The sequence below is a fragment of the Typopeltis vanoorti genome, chromosome 2, assembly GCF_054136105.1.
Source record: "Typopeltis vanoorti isolate ZY-2024b chromosome 2, IOZ_Tvanoo_1.0, whole genome shotgun sequence".
In the NCBI taxonomy this organism is placed as follows: Eukaryota; Metazoa; Arthropoda; class Arachnida; order Uropygi; family Thelyphonidae; genus Typopeltis; species Typopeltis vanoorti.
In genome coordinates this window covers 26,404,206-26,420,945 of record NC_143550.1, presented here as the reverse complement: position 1 = coordinate 26,420,945, position 16,740 = coordinate 26,404,206, and the positions used below count along the sequence as shown (strand labels likewise).

The 16,740-nt window shown below is 36.3% G+C and overlaps 1 protein-coding gene across 3 annotated transcripts in view; it reads right to left on the bottom strand.

Annotated features, from left to right (window-relative positions):
* The window catches only part of LOC150108890 (E3 ubiquitin-protein ligase RNF123-like), a 660,886-nt gene that overhangs the window by 291,850 nt on the left and 352,296 nt on the right, over positions 1–16,740 (bottom strand). For all 3 annotated transcript variants that reach the window (XM_090410696.1, XM_090410708.1, XM_090410702.1), the window contains one exon: positions 964–1,035. In XM_090410696.1, the coding sequence (XP_090266822.1) occupies positions 964–1,035 (72 nt within the window). The remainder of the gene's footprint in view (positions 1–963; positions 1,036–16,740) is intronic.

Genomic DNA, 16,740 nt, shown 5'->3' with positions numbered 1-16,740 from the left:
TTTAGGATTTGTTCCAGTAGCTGACTTTTTCGCTGTTCACGCTGGTTCCCTGGCAAAAACAACGGGGACCTTGTTTATCCGGGTGATGTCCCAGCCGTCATGAAATTCTGTCATGTTGTACCATCAGTTTATATTATGGTTTATTATGTGGAGATCTCCTCTCAGTTACACAGCTTTGACCTTTAAGCACCCCCCTTGGTTGAAGTGATTCAACCAAGTCTTAATTTGTGGAAAAATTCCTAATGATTGAAAACTGAGAATAATTCCCATACATAAAACAGGCTGTATACAGGAAGTATAATATTCATACTATACTTCAATAACCTTATTAGCTCACACATAGTAATTATTTATCAGAATTTTACAAAACAGAATTAAAGCAACTTATAAGCAACATTTAAGAGAAGAGAAAATGGGATTTAGGGGAGAGAGAGGGAAAGATGTCATCCTTCAGTACCATAAAAATACTGTGGTAACAATAAAATGTTAAGCAGTTGAAACTTCTGAATGGTTTTCACCAAAATGGAAGGGTAGAAGAAAAGATACTACTAGGAAGATCTAGAAAAAAAAATGGATATACATCATCAAGAGTATAAGTGGCCTAAACTCTTACAGAAATTTAAATAACTGGGCTTCTCATAGACTTGACTGGAAAGCTACTGTTCACAGTAGCCTCCCCCGCCTTAGATGATGAGGAAGATGATACTTTTTCAATTTGAAGATCTAAATTTTATCTATTTTTGAAAATTTACTTAACTGTATTGCCTAAAATAATTGTCAAGGATAGATGACACTGAGAGACAACAATTTAGTGATATAACAGCATCTTTTAATTTCTTTAGTAACAGTTTGAAAAGCCTTTCAATGAAAACTTGCTTTTTAAAATAAAGTAAGAGAATAAGTTTAAATTATCTTATTTATTATTGATAATATAAAATGACTTTCAGAAATAATAAAACATACCCTACTGCCACCTGAATTTTCTTTTAAGAAGTCACGAAATTTAGCTAGAAATATCATCCTACTGGATACACCCTGTAAGAAATGAAAATAATAAATCCTTGAAAAACTGACAATTTAAACATTAAACAGTGATGTTTAGTGATACTGAAGTTGGTCTGTTATTGCAATATATACACTGAATGAATGGCCAGTTCATTAGATAGCCATAGAAAGTTTTTTTTGTTTGTTTGTTTGCTTAAAAAATAAATTTAACAGACAAATTATATTGTTTTAGTCCTTGACCCAAGCGTAAACAAACAAGAATATGATTTCTTGTCTATTATAATTTAGTATATTAGATACCCTCCTCCACTCCCGCAATCATCTATGCATTGCACCATTTTATCACAGCCAGTATATGTTTTCATTCCAGGCTATGTAAAACAGACATCAAAGAAATGTATATATATACATAGGTGTGCGCATATCTGTCAGAATCTTAGATTAGTGAACTGTCTCCAGCAACAGGAGTGGATGTTTGTTATTTTTAGAATCAGAATGCACTCTAGTCACTGTTATATATAAACACCCCAGCACATGAACAGTTTTTGACACTAACATGTACAGTGCCAACTGTCATACTACATTTAGTTGCTTAGGTCTTGATGTTGGGTACTTATTTAAATCTCTCTCTATTTAGGTCTTGATGTTGGGTGCTTGTGCTTATCTATTTAAATAGAGAAATTTAAATAGATAAGCACTCAACATCACTACCTAAATAGAGAGAGAGAGAGAAAAGTAATTTAAATAGATAAGCATCCAACATCAAGACCTAAGCAACCAAATGCAGTAAGACAGTTGGTGCTATACATGTCAGTGTACAAAACTGTTCATGTGCTGGGTGTTTATGTACAATAGTGACTAGAGTGCAGTGAGAATTCTAGAAATAACAAGAAAAATCCAGTCCCGTTGCTGGAAACAGTCCATTAATGTCAGATTTTGAGAGAATTACAAGAATGTCTAAAAGATGAACCATAAGCAGTCCAAATGGAAACACAGTGGTCTGAAAAGTTGTGTTAAAATGTACTGCATCAGCATGAATATTACCAGATTCCACTCCTGCCAAATAACAAGTTGTTGTGGGTACAGGGAGCATAGAACACCAATAGTGGACACTATCAGAGCGGAATAAAATCTGATAAATCCTAGTTCCAATGGTTTACAGATAGCAGAACCAAGAGGTATGGCAAGAGCAACATGAATCAATGGACTGGCATGAAATCAACTGCTGTTTTTATATACAAACAGCGTAGTCTTGAAGATATCTCACAAACGTTTGTTTGCTCAGGCTTAGCTAAATAAGGATGGAAACAAGAATATAATTTTTGTTTAAGTATAATATACTTTCTTTTCCAGCAAAAAAAACAGAACAAAACAAAATGCTGTTGCCCCTGTGCATTCACATCAATGCTATCAAAAATAATGGTGAAACATATTAATCAACTCTTTCACTACCTGGAAGTCCTCAATTAATTACCACAATATGGGTTCTGCCACTCTTCATCCATTGCAACTCCTTGTTGTTGCTCTTGGCATTTCCAGTACATTTGACCTATACAAAGGTATATTGCTAAATTACCATCATATAATCTACTGTCTAACTTTGCAATTGTATTTCCAATTTCCTGTCTGATTATAACTATACGTCATGGTGGAAGGCCTTTCTTCATAATATTCCACTAGCTAGAATTCCCCAGGACTTCAACTTTCTCTACACTCTTTCTTTTTATAAATGATCATCTATCATGAACCTCAAATCCTATCCACAGTACTGAGGATACTCTTCATTCCACTTTTTCATTTGACAAACCATATAGTGCTAAGATATCTCAAACACAACAGCTTTCATAACCAATGCCTTAAACACTGATTGCCTTACCATATTTCAGTATAGTGAGGACAACCTTGTCAAACTGAATCCAACCAAAATATAATCCTGTCTTATTTCATGCAAGAAAGACCATGCTTCACCTTCTCTCTTCAGTGATAATACTGAGATCTCCACACAAGAGCAGACATCTCTTCTTAGATTGACTTACACTTCTATCCTTTCTTGGTTAAAATTAAATTTAGCCATAAATTAAAGTGGGTATCATTTTCTGCTCAAGACATTACTTCTTACCTGTAAAACTATCTACTGCATGAATCCCAAATACAACCTACCACAAAATACTGTTCTCACATATGATGTGGTGCATCAAAAACCTCCCCAGAATTTACCAATCATATATTTGGTTTAATTATTTATCCAAGTGTAAGCAAACAAAGTTTGCACCTGAAGTATTTTCAGGACTGGAGCAACTTGTAGTAAAGGTAGAGTAAGTTCTGATCACTTGCCTTAGTATCTCCCATAATGCAAAGCACATCTTGTAGACAAGTATAATGCTATGCATTAAGGGAAGGGCCACTACTCAGACCGGTTTCGACCTTTATTGGGGTCTCATCAGTGGGAGCCAGACCCAGAGGTGGTGATACTAAGGTGGTAGTAATGCAAAAGTCGTATCACCATATACCAGTTGCCAAAAGGTGTCAACACCTTATTATTAAAATTCTCTGGATTAGAATTTCTTTATGTTAACAAGAAAAGTCTGTCCAATTAACTGGTGATCCCTCTCTCACAGATGGTCAAGTTTGTGAGTCACTTTCTCATAGACATTATGTTTCTATCATATGTTTCTTTTACAGGGTATGAGTGCTGTTCCACTGAACTGGCTGCCACGTTCCTCTATTTTCCCAATACAAAAAACATTACTGAATTCCAAATTAAAAAAAAAAAAAAAATCACTCAACAACATCAATATGTCAAACAGCATTTTTAAAGTTTTTTTTGAAATTGGTTGAAACTTAATGCACTAATACAAGGCAAATATATGAGTTGCAGGGCAGAGTTCCAGCCAAGGCAATTCCAAATCCAGTTTTGTTTTCATAAGCTAGTTGGTAAATTTCTGAAACTTCACTTTCTTTTTATATTTCTTTATAAAATAAAGATGTTCCACAATATCCTCCATTTCTATATAATAAAACTATCATTTAATTTCATAGAAAACATTACATTCAAAAAAGCAATACAGCATGAAAATTATTAAAAAAAATTGCACTTATTTCTTCAAATAACAAAAATATTAATGGAACATATTTTAAATTGTGAAATACAGAGAATAATCATGGATTTAATAATCAACGTGAATTCACGATACATTATGATGCAGGAAAATGAATTTTTCAGCATTTTTCAGAGTGGTATACATCTGGTTTCTTCATAAATATTTCTGGCTTCTGAAAATAAAAAATAAAATAAAAAAAATAATCCAAGGAATATACTGGTAGCTAATGCCAAAAGAAATTCTGAGAAATTATACTTTGGAATAAGTTCACTCAGTCTTGGAAAGCCTGCTATTAGATCAGTCGTTCTATAATGGAGGCTTTTCCCCACTTGTATTATGACACATGTAACAAGATTTTTTTTTTTTTTTGAAGTTGAATATCTGAAAATCATGCTGAATCAGCTGAATACTAAAGCAAAACCAAATATCTGATGCATCCCTCTACTTATAAGACCTCAATAAAAGTCAAAACTGGTCTGGGTAGTGGCCCTTCCCCATAATGAATAATATTATACATGTCTGAAAAAAAGGTGGGTGGGGGGGGGGGTTTTGATGTGCATTGTGGGATACTAAGGCAACTGATGTGAAGACAGAGTCTATACACAGGTAGTCCAGTCGTGAAGAAACTTCACGCACAACTTTGCTTACAATTGGATAAAGAACTAAAAAAGAATATTAAAGTTCCTTAGCAACTTTAATTTATATTTTTAAAAAATGAAAACATTCCTATGTCTATCTCTGCTCAAGAGTACTAGAGCTGTTGTGCAAATTGAATAAGAATTCACATTACGGACTTATGGGATATCAACACAGATGATAAAGGAGTGTTCAGCTGAACTGGCAGTTTCTTTAAAGAGCCTATATAATTTGAGTTTCAGAACACAGTTCCACAGGAGTGGAAAGAATGTATGATAATCCTATTGCACAAGGGTGTTCCAAAGATTGATATATATATATATATCCAACAATCAACCTATCAATATTTCTGAAGCATGGTGAAGATTTGTAAAAGACGGTAAGAGCTCACATATAGAAATGGATTGATAGAGAATCTATACTTTGCAAAGAACAGCATGAGTGTACTAAGGGAGGGTCATGTTTGACCAATATGCTTATGTTTTAATATATATGAAAGAATTGAGTTAAGCAAGGGGAACGAATACACCATGACAATGGTTTTTTTTTTTTTTTTTTTTTTTTTTTTTTTTTTTTTTTTTATAGTTTATTTGGCACAAAAACTACAAAGGTCATACTGTGCCATACTAAAGGTTACAACATTAGCATTTACAGAAAATTGTAAACAATGTGTCTGTACAAGAATATAGTTTCACAAAGCAGCATCTCTAGGTAAACAGAACTGCTGCAGAGGGCACAGCAACACACAAGGTCAGAGGTTATTACAGTAGTGCAAAAATAGTTAACAATATAAGGTAATACATAATATATGAAACACTAAGCCAGGGAATGCAGTATCTACATATATGTAAAATTATAATAGATGCCTTTATAGCAGTACAAAAATAGGCAAAAAGGGATTATTATATAATATGCATGGATGAAAATTAAATTTAGCAATGCAGTATAAACAGAATTTAGCAATACATATAAACAGAATTACTAGAAAGTACACAAGTAGGTAAGATGTCCTATAGCACTACATGATTATTCAAAAATAAAGTAGTAAATAAGATGCATACACAAAATGTATGTTAAGTGATGCAGTGTAAAATATTATGTTTGTATGCCATTGTATTCTTTACTGTGCCATTGTAATATTTTTATTCTTATTATATGTATTCTCTGTATTCTCACTGTTTTACATATATTTGTAACATACATACATACATGTAGTGCCCTCTTTCTATATCTATCCTAACTTTATCTTATTTTCTATTAATTCAAACATATATATTGCTCCACCTCTAATTTCTTTCTATTCTACCTTCGGTGATTCTATATTCTTTGCACCTGAGAGCAAAGGAAATTTATATAGGTTAATGACTGCACCACTTTGCCTCAATATGGTACATGAAATATGATACCTCCGATAGATCTCAATCATGATATTAATTACTTCTTAGAACATTCACAGTCGTGGTCTCTTAACCTTATTTTCCTACTCTAATGATTTCCTGCTTATAGGCTCAAATTATTTTAGATCAATGCATTGCAATAAAAGATCAGGCGACACTCTATTAGAAAATTCAACAAGTATATTTATTGATCACCAGTTAAAGAAATGTACAATACAAAGAGAGGAGCAGGGAAACTATCCTCTGTTATTCTCAACTCAAAATTCATGCAACTACCTATATATCTCTTACAACTTTCTTTTGTTATTCGAACAGTTTATATTACTTTCCTCAACTTAATTCTCAATATCTATTTCTACAGGGTGTCCCAAAATTCACGCAAGAAGTAATTTTGATAGAAAACACAGGTTTTTAATTAAAAATTGTAATTTCTTATTGATTCATAAAGTATACAGTATAGGGTTATGCATGGAATAGCATATCAGGTAAATGGCCTCCACGGCTTTGCTGGCACATACGCACTCTTTTGTCGAAATTTTCCATGACCGTTTTGCATAAATGTGGCTGAATTTCATTGATACAGCGCTCAATTTCCTCCTTCAAGGCGTGGGTAGTCGTGGGCTTGTTGGCATAAACCTTAGACTTCAAAAAACCCCAAAGGAATAAATCTAACGCCGTTAAGTCAAATGATCTGGGCAGTCAATTCTGATCACCAAAACGGGAAATTACGTGACCAGGAAATGACTCATGCAGTAATTGAATTGTTTCTCGGGCTGTATGGCATGTGGCACCGTCTTGTTGAAACCACATGTCGTCCACATCCATATCTTGCAATTTAGGCACAAAAAACTGGATTATCATGTCGCAATAGCGAGCACCATTAACTGTTACTGCCTTACCAGCCGCATTTTCGAAGAAGAATGGACCGATGATGCCTCCAGCCCAAAATCCACACCAAACAGTGACACGTTGTGGATGCATTTGTTTCTCAACAATCACTCATGGATTTTCTGAACCCCAAATGCGACAATTTTGTCGATTAACAAAGCCATCAAGATGAAAATGAGCCTCATTGCTGAAGATGATTTTGTTCGAAAAATAAGCATCCACTTGTTGTTGTTCCATAATCCATTCAACGAACTCTCTTCGCTGTGTGTGATCAGTAGGCTTCAGTTCTTGAGTCAATTGAACTTTGTAAGAATAAAGATGCAAATCTTTCATGAGAATACGCTGTAGAGAGCTTCTCGAAATGCCCAATTCAAGACCACGGTTCCGAATTGATGTTCCTGGACTCTCAGCAACACTCTCACGAACTGCTTCGATGTTTTCTGTTGAACGACTTGTTGAAAGACGGCCAGAGTGTATAAGATCATTAATTGATCCAGTTTCCTTGAATTTTTTAATTAATCTTTTCACAGTTGATGAAGCTAAATCACTATTTCGACCATATTTTGTACGAAAGTTGCGAACTGTAGCTGCCAAACCTTCATTATTTTTAAAATATTGCTCAACAATGAAAATGCGTTGTTCTTTCATGTATTGCTCCATTTTTAATAACCCTGAACTGTCAGCTGTCACACTGTCTTTTTTTTCTCGTTGGCAACACTTTACAGCACAAATGGTGCTAAATTTAAATCTTGCGTGAATTTTGGGACACCATTTATTTGCATCAATATACCAACATGACATACATACAGCAATCAATCCTTATCAATAAAACACAACTACCCATATATCTCTTACAGCAATTTTCTTTAGTTATTCAAACAGTTTATATTACTTTCCTCAACTTAATTCTCAATATCTACTTCTATTTGCATCAATATACCAACATGACATACATACAGCAATCAATCCTTATCAATAACACACAAGGTAATTTCCCAAAATTTCTCAGTTAGTTTGTAATACTTTCCTCAGCTTAAATTTCAATATCTAGTTTAAGTACATCTCTATCTATATCAAGACATATAACAACCAATCATATCAACAATAAAACTTAGATATTATACAAATGTCAGATTACCTCCTCAACTTAATTAGCTTCTGAGGAATTAGCTATACTCACATACACATGCATTACCAATTTCAATCTTAAGGGACATATCAGTTATTCTCTGGCTATGGCTATCCTATCTTATGAATCTTATCAGTTCGTTAAAACTTCTTTCTTACACCACATAATCTTATAAGATACAATATCAGACTCACGTGAACAGTTGTCCTCTTTGATGCACCCTCTTCTATTTTTGTCACAGCCTATGTTTCCTATGTTCCTTTGTCCTATGTTCCCTCTTCCATTCTGGGTTTTGGACTTTCTACCTCTGGATCATTGGAGAACTGGCAGCTTTGTCAGGTCAGCAAGCGTGATACGATTCTCCGGCGTTGAGCACTCGGTTGAATGGTTACGATTGTCTGGCATTCACAGGCTCAGCTGAGCGGAATAGCATCTGGATGGTTTTGTTTTTCCTTACGTATTCACCTCTGGACATCCACGCTCCTTGACTCGAACAGCTTAAGGTTGATCAACCTCCGACCTCCTCCCTCGGACTTCTCCACGTCTGGGCAGAACCTCCCCTTGTTCCTTTCTTTACATGTCGATGCTGGTTGTTGATCCTCAATCATTCCCCCAAACTTGCCTTATATCCTTCTCAGTTTCCAAACCTTGGATTCAGTTTTGGAACCCCCATTGCAATATCACGTGATAGCGTGTTCTGGAACTTTCGCCGACTTCTTCTTTCATGTTCCTAATCCGTTTTTGTCGGCCTGCGGAAGTCACGTTTGATTCCTGCCGTCCCTTTCTATACTGACCTTGAAGGCCACCTGCGACTGAACATGTAAACAAGAATCAAACAGCCTCGCAACTACATGGCCTTGCCCTTGGTGTTATCAATTCTACATGTTTTGTTTTTGTAAAGAGTAAGCTAATCTCCATTGTGCTGTACATATTCTGTATACAATACTAAATAATAACATAAGAGACATATTTACAAGTTTTCTGGGTTTTTCCTTCCTGTAAAAGGCTGATGCATTAACCAGACGAAAATTCATGCTGCATCGAACTTTTACAGCAGTATCTACATATAAGCCAAATTACTGCAGAGATTTCAGCAATACATAAATAGATAACTATAGGTTAACATATATATACAAAACAAGTCAAGGAAAGCAGTGTCTACATCTTGTAAGATTATAACAAATATTATTATATTAATACTTAAAGAGTCAGAAAGGAATTATTATACAGCATTGATGCATACAATTTCAGTTTAGCATTATGGTATTTACATATTAAAAAAAATACAGCAGGGTGATACAAATATACAAGATCAAGGCCTATGGTCAGATTTAACCTAATGAATAATATGTATGTATAAAAGTTAAGCAAAAAAGTATTTACATATAAACAAATTTATGGTCAAAGGTGTTTATACAAATTAATTCTTTCTAAAAAATTAAAAACATCATGCAATTTTCCTGATTCTGCTAGCATTTTCCGGAGTGTATATGGCTTGGTTAGATAGGTGAAAATTTCATTCCTCTCTCGTGTAAATTTTTGACAATCTACCAGAATATGATGAATTATGTGTGTGTTGCATTTTTCACATATGGGAGGCTCATCAGCTGTCAGTAAATGAGAATGCATAAGGTGACTATGACCTATGCGGAGCCTAGCAAGGACAACCTCCTCCCTTCTCTTTGTACATTGACTAGAATGCCAGTTCTAGTCAATTTCAGGTTTAATGTTATATAATCTGTTTGTTGATGCTTCTTGCCATGTTAACTCCTACTGAGCAATTAGCTTTGATCTTATAAGTTGTCTGTAGTCTGTATATGGAACTGTCAAACAGTATGTGGAGAAGGTATGAGCTGATTTAGCAGCTGCATCTGCAGCCTCATTTCTTTGATTTCGATGTGGCTGGGAATCCAGCAGAACTGAACATCGAAATTAAGGATTTTCATTTTGTGAAGCAGGTGTAGCACCTCATAAAGTACTGGATGTGGATTATACATAGGAGAGGAGATAGCCTGTAAAGAGCTCAATGAGTCTGTATAAATTATACACTTTTGATAGCAGTTTTCTTTTATATGCACAAGTGCAAGCTGAATGGCCTGTAACTCTGCTGTATAATTACTGCAGTCTGGTGGGATCTGATTTGAGATAATGTTAGGAAACACAGCAGCACAGCCAACTGAGGTGTTAGTTCTTGAACCATCAGTATAGATGAGTAGAAAATCAGCGTGTGCTGCTGTGTGTGCATTAAACAATTGCAGGTAAACGGATGATGGGGTATAAGATTTCTGCAGCTGACAAAGTGAGAGGTTGCAGGATGGTGTGCAAACCTGCCATGGAGGAATGCTGTTATGTTTAGTGCAGCTAATGTTGTCAACATTTATACTAACAGCTTGCACAGTTTCTTTAATACACATACCAAAAGGATGTATAGCAGTTTGATGTGTGTGATATTGAGCTTCCCAATGCAGAGAAAAGATACTATTCCATGTAGGGTGATCTGGGAGAGATTTTATTTTTAGGCATAAATAAGAGACAACTGTTTCCGTTGAAGTGATAGAGCCGGTTCATTTGCTTCAACATAGATTTTGAGTGGAGTGAGGTGCAAAAGGCACCAGTAGCTATCTGTATACCCTGATGATGGATGGAATCCAACCATTGTAGGTTACTCTGTCTTGTCGAACCACAGACTTGGGATTCATAATCCAGCTTTGAACGTATAAGTGCACGATAAAGATGGAGCAATGAAGCTCAATCAGCACCCCACTCAATAGAGGATTGAGTGTGAAGGAGGTTCAAAGTTCTTTTGCACTTTTCTCTTAGTTGACGAATGTGCTAGAAATGCGAGTTTTCTGTCAAAGATGAGTCCCAAGAACTTGGTTTCTGTAGCTACTGGAATAACAGTATGTCCCATTTAGTTCAGGATCTGGGTGAGCGCGTTTTCGACAGAAGTGTACACAGACACTTTTTTCTGTTGAAATCTAAATCCATTATTAAGAGCCCACAGAGAGACATGATCAATTGCTTGCTCAAGTTGCCTTTCAATTACCCTCATGTTACGTGAGTGACAATAAATTGTGAAGTCATCAACATATAGAGCATTATCTACAGTGGGAGGAAGCTGTTCAATGATTGAGTTAATTTTAATAGTAAAAAGGGTAACACTACAGAGCCTTGGGGAACACCTTGTTCTTGATGATGTGGTCGAGACAGCGTACTTCCCACTCTGACTTGGAAAGTTCGCTTGGACAGAAAGTTTTTAATAAATATAGGGAGGTGTCCTTTGAGACCTAGGTTACAGAGGTCTTTTAATATGCCATATCTCCAGGCTGTGTCATAAGCTTTTTCCATGTCAAAAAACACTGAGACAAGATGTTCTCGCTTCAGAAATGCATCTCTTATACAAGTTTCTAACTGCACTAAATGGTCTAAAGTTGATCAATGTCTACGGAAACGACATTGTGTATTGGAGAAAAGACTGTTGCCTTTTAAATACCAGAGAAGTCTGGCATTAACCAATTTCTCTAGTATCTTACAAAGACAGTTGGTCAGAGCAATGGGTCGATAATTATTTGCTTGCGTTGGATCTTTTTCTGGTTATGGGATAGCAATGACAATTGACTTATGCCAAGAATTTGGAAACTCTTCCTCTGCAAGTATTCTGTATAATAAGAGAAGAAGATCCATAGAAGATGATGGTAGATGTTTTATCATTTCATAATGGATGTCATCAGGTCCTACAGCAATAGGGTGAGATTGTAGGAAAGCTCTTTTTAGTTCCTCCTTGACAAATGGCTGATTATATGGCTGAAGAATGATGGTAGAAAAATTAAGCCTTTGTTTCTCTTGCTGCTCTTTCAGTATTAAAATTTCCGGAGAATATGAAGCTGTTGCTGAGATTTTAGCAAAAGTTTCTGCTAAAATTTCAGCAACAAGCTATCCCAAAGCTATTGCAGATACTCCCAAAGTATCTGCAATAGCTTTGGGATCAGCAAGAACACCTCCATTATAGTCTAAGGTGGACAAACAATGTGTACTATATCTGCCTTTCATTTTCCGGATTTTATCCCATACAATTTTTGGACTGGTCATTTGATTAACTGATGTAGTAAATTGGATCCATGATTGTTTTTGACTCTGACGTCTTACATAACGTGCTTTGGCTTGAGCACGCTTGAAAGTTATTAAATTTGATGTGGTGGGGTATCTACGAAATATGCTCCAAGCTCTGTGTTGATCTTTTTTGGCTGCCTGACATTCAGGGTTCCACCAAGGCTTTGGATAGACTGGGAATTGAGATGATGTTTTTGGGATGGAGGTTGTTGCTGCCTGGACAATGCATTCTGTTATATATTTTACAGCTTCATTGATAGGTATTTGACTGATGGCATCAGCATTAAATTTTGCAAGATGAGAGAAAGTGTTCCAGTCAGCCTGGTCCATTTTCCATATAGGTATCCATGTGTGTGTACATGGTTCCTGTGAAGACACTGTACAAAGGACAGGAAAGTGATCACTTCCATATATGTTCTCTTCAACGTCTCGCATGAGCAGTGGAAGAATGGAAGGTGAAAGATTGTAAGATCGATTGACGAATATGAGCAGGTAGGCGTATGGAAGAAAGTATTGAGGTTATTATTATCAAGAATTTTTTCGATGATTCGACCTCGTCTATTAGTGTATTAGTGTTGGCACTACCCCATAGAGTATTGTGACCGTTAAAGTCACCCATCAAAAGTATGGGTTCAGGCAGTTGCAAGATAAGGTTATCAAGATCAATTTCATTTAACTCAGCATTTGGTGGTAAATAAATTGAACATACTGCAATAAGAAATCCCACAGAGAAGCGAACTGCTACTGCTTCCAGAGAAGTATTAATTTGGACCCGATGGAAAGGAATGACTGCCCACTAGGATAGCTACTCCTCCATGAGCAGGACCATCTCCAGTTTCTATCCTTAAGTACAACAGTGAAATTCCTAAAGGTACAGTCCTGATTGGGTCTTAAGTACATTTCCTGTAGACAGAAACAGAAAGGTTTGTGTTTCTGCAACAACATCTTGATATCATCAATATTCTGGCGGATACCACGACAGTTCCATTGTAAAAATTTTCCTATTGTTTTGATTTTATTGACTTGTCTGGTTTTCGAGAGGTTGAGGGTTTACCTTTTGTCAGATTTATATTTATTCACTGTTTTAGGGAAATATGGATGGCCAGTGTCCATCTCTTCCTCTGGTAGAGTGTTCAAAACATCAAATGTGTTAGGGTTAGTTGGTATGTTTAGTTTGCTTACAGTGGGTATCGAGGTATCCATTTTTTCTGTGCGAGTGTCTGGTGGTTTATTTTTGGGTGAAGTCTCCATAATTTTTTTGACAGGTGAGTTTTCATCGAATGGGACCATTTTTGAAGTTGTCTCTGGAGTAAGGCCATAGGACTTGTGATTAATGCACTCAACAGAGAAGCACTTGCGATCGTAAAGTTCAGGTATGGTGAAATTATCTAATGGTGGAATAGACATACATGTTTGAGTTGCTGTTGGCACTTTTTTTTAATTGTTACTTTTTCAGCATCAGAGGATCGTAGAACAGGTGTAATGGTAGCCAGCTTTTCTTTTGCATCCTGATATGTTATGTTTTGTTCTGTGTTAATTTTTTGCATCTCTTTTTCATCTTTCCATTTCTGACATGCACGAGAGTATGCTGGATGATCTCCCTGACAGTTGACACATTTAGCTTTTTTTTCACAGCAATATTTATTATCATGTTCTTTACTACCACATCACACACAGGTAGTAGAACCACAACAGGCAGTTTGGGCATGTCCATATCTTTGACATTTAAAGCATCTCAGTGGGTTAGGGATGTACATTCTAACAGGACAGCTGAGATACCCTGCTTTTACAGATGTCGGAGGCCTAAATGTATCAAAAGTAAGGATGATGTTCTTGGTTGAGACCAGATGACCATCCCTGTGTATCAGTATGCGCCTCACACCCGTCACTCCTTGATCTTTAAGCTCTGAACATATCTCCTCATCAGGAACATCAAGGAGATCCCATTCTGATATCGCTCCTCTACTGGAATTGAGTGTTCTGTGAGGTGTTACCGTAATTTGTATTCCACCCATTGTCGTTGCTCTCAGCAGTTTCTCGGAATGGTGTTTGCACATTGTTCCACGAGGATATCACCAGAACGCAATTTCTTGCCAGTTTTGGGAGGTCTTGCCAGTCCTTCTAAACCTTTTTGGATAAAGAAGGATGACATTTTTCCAATTGGTTTTTCACCTGTTGCATGAATGATTAAAAAGATTGGTACATTTATGTTAGTATTCGATATCTTTTGTTTCTTACCTCTATTTCCATATGCTGTGTCTATATTATCAGTACTTGGTTGGGACTTTTTTAGGGTCCCTGAAACATTTGAGGATGAAGAATTTTCATATTTAAGGAATTTTTAATTCGGCACCAGAGCTCCCTACCCACCATGGAGCCATACATGGACGTCCACTGGCAAGCAAAGACTGTGCTCAGGAGTGGAACGCCAGGGCTACTGCAGCAGGTCTAGGATCCCGACCCCAGACCATGGGGTGAGAGACTTACTGGAACACCGTTGACCCTTGCAGGCAAGCCCACTAGCCGAATGATCCTGGCTGGGCCATCCAGGACCACCCGTCTTGCCGAAGCAGGGGCCAAAGTAGTGCAAGACTACTAGGATCCCCCCTTTCCAGATGTCCACGGGTTGCACCGCACGGCAAACACGCTGTGGTCTGGAAAAAGGATAGTGAAAACGACTCAGGAGAAGTAGAGCAAAGAGTACGGAAAGAAAAGCAAAGAAGAAGAGGAAGAATGAAAAGGGCCAGTACCATCACTGGGAGATCCCCCTCCACCACGAACTGGTGCCCCACGTGGAGGGGACAATGTTGGACTTTGCTAAGACTTGGAACAGGAGCATGGAAGACTATTGGATAAATTTGGAAATATGAGATTGGATTATAAAATATAAAAAAGATATGCACAAATTTAATATGAGCATGGATAAGAGGATGGCTAATGGACTAATAGATATCAAAAGGTGATATATAGAGGGATATGAGTCTGCTTGATCAGGTGACCAGTCAAATAATGGACTTTTGAATTTATAATTTTGAAATTACAATTTTATTGACACTTTACATCAATGACATTGGGAAAGATTTGATAGGTGACATACAGCTGTTTGCTGATGTAGCAAAGATATGATAATCAGGAATGCAACTAATATGCAGTACTTGAAGAATGATTTAAATAGGCTGGAAATGTTGGCACGTAAAAATAACTACCAGTTTAACGTTAGTAAGTGAAAACTTATGCGCTTTGGTATAATGAGATATCCAATGGCATATTATATTGTTAGGATTATACTAGAAGAAACTGATCAGGCTAGCTACCTTGGGAGTTTTAGTAGATAGGTAAATTGCAAATACAACTCGGATGATAATTGCAATGCTGAAATAAACCTTGACATGTAAGGATAAGGAAGTCATTTTGCCTCTTCACAGAGCCTTTAATAAGACCTAATTTTGACCATTGTGCAGTGGCCTAGTCTTTCTGATTGCTGTGGTGATGCTGATACAGTGCAAATAAGAGTGTTAAAGATGTTCAGCTAAAAGAAATCAACTTTTTAACAGGATTATGAAGACCGATTGAGAATTTGTTGGCTGCAGATGCTATGAAAAGGAGAAAGAGAGACAATATGCTCGAGATTTGCAAATTTCTGAAAGGGTCATGTAAGATACCAACAGATGGAATTTTTCATTTTATGGAGGATGGAGAACAGACTAGTGAGCATCCGTGAAAGTTGAGAATAAATGCGGTCAAGAAGGCAGCAAAAACTAGATTTTTCTCTCATACAGTGATACATGATTGGAATGAACTGCCTTTGGAGGTAGTGAGTGCGGGTAGCATGAATGAATGCAAGAAAAGGTATGATAGTTGGTGCCAGTGATATATATAGTCTCTCTTAATAATAGTCCTTGTTGGACATCTAAACAGCAGAGTGGGAAATGAATCAGGCATATAGGAAAATGGTGGGAAAATTTTGAGAAAAGTGCAAAGCTAATAACAGTGGTAAATGTTGACTTTCTATTCGGGACACACACTAATCATCCCAAATAACCAAGTTTTAACTTAAAGATGTGCATAAATTTAAATGGTGAGATGATATAAACCATAAGAAAATAAAGTCTCCCTGATTATATTATTGAGGAAAGTGAAATCTTCACACTTGTTCAGGACAAGAATATACTGGGATTTTGGAACAGGAAATCATCACCATTTAGTTTTGTGGAGAATAAAATTGAATACTGTACTAAAAAATGTGTAAGAAAGTTTTAAAAATAATCAAAGCTCAGCTGCTTTCTGAGGTAGACTTCAGCATACATATATTATTGGATGAAAAATGAAGTTTGAAAACAATAATTCAACCTTATATATAAATATTAAATTCTCCTAAATTTATAAACAAATATTATTGGAGGATTATGGGATTCTAAGGTAACTGATATGAAGTCAATAGTCTCTCTCTCTGTGTACACACACAAGTAGTCCA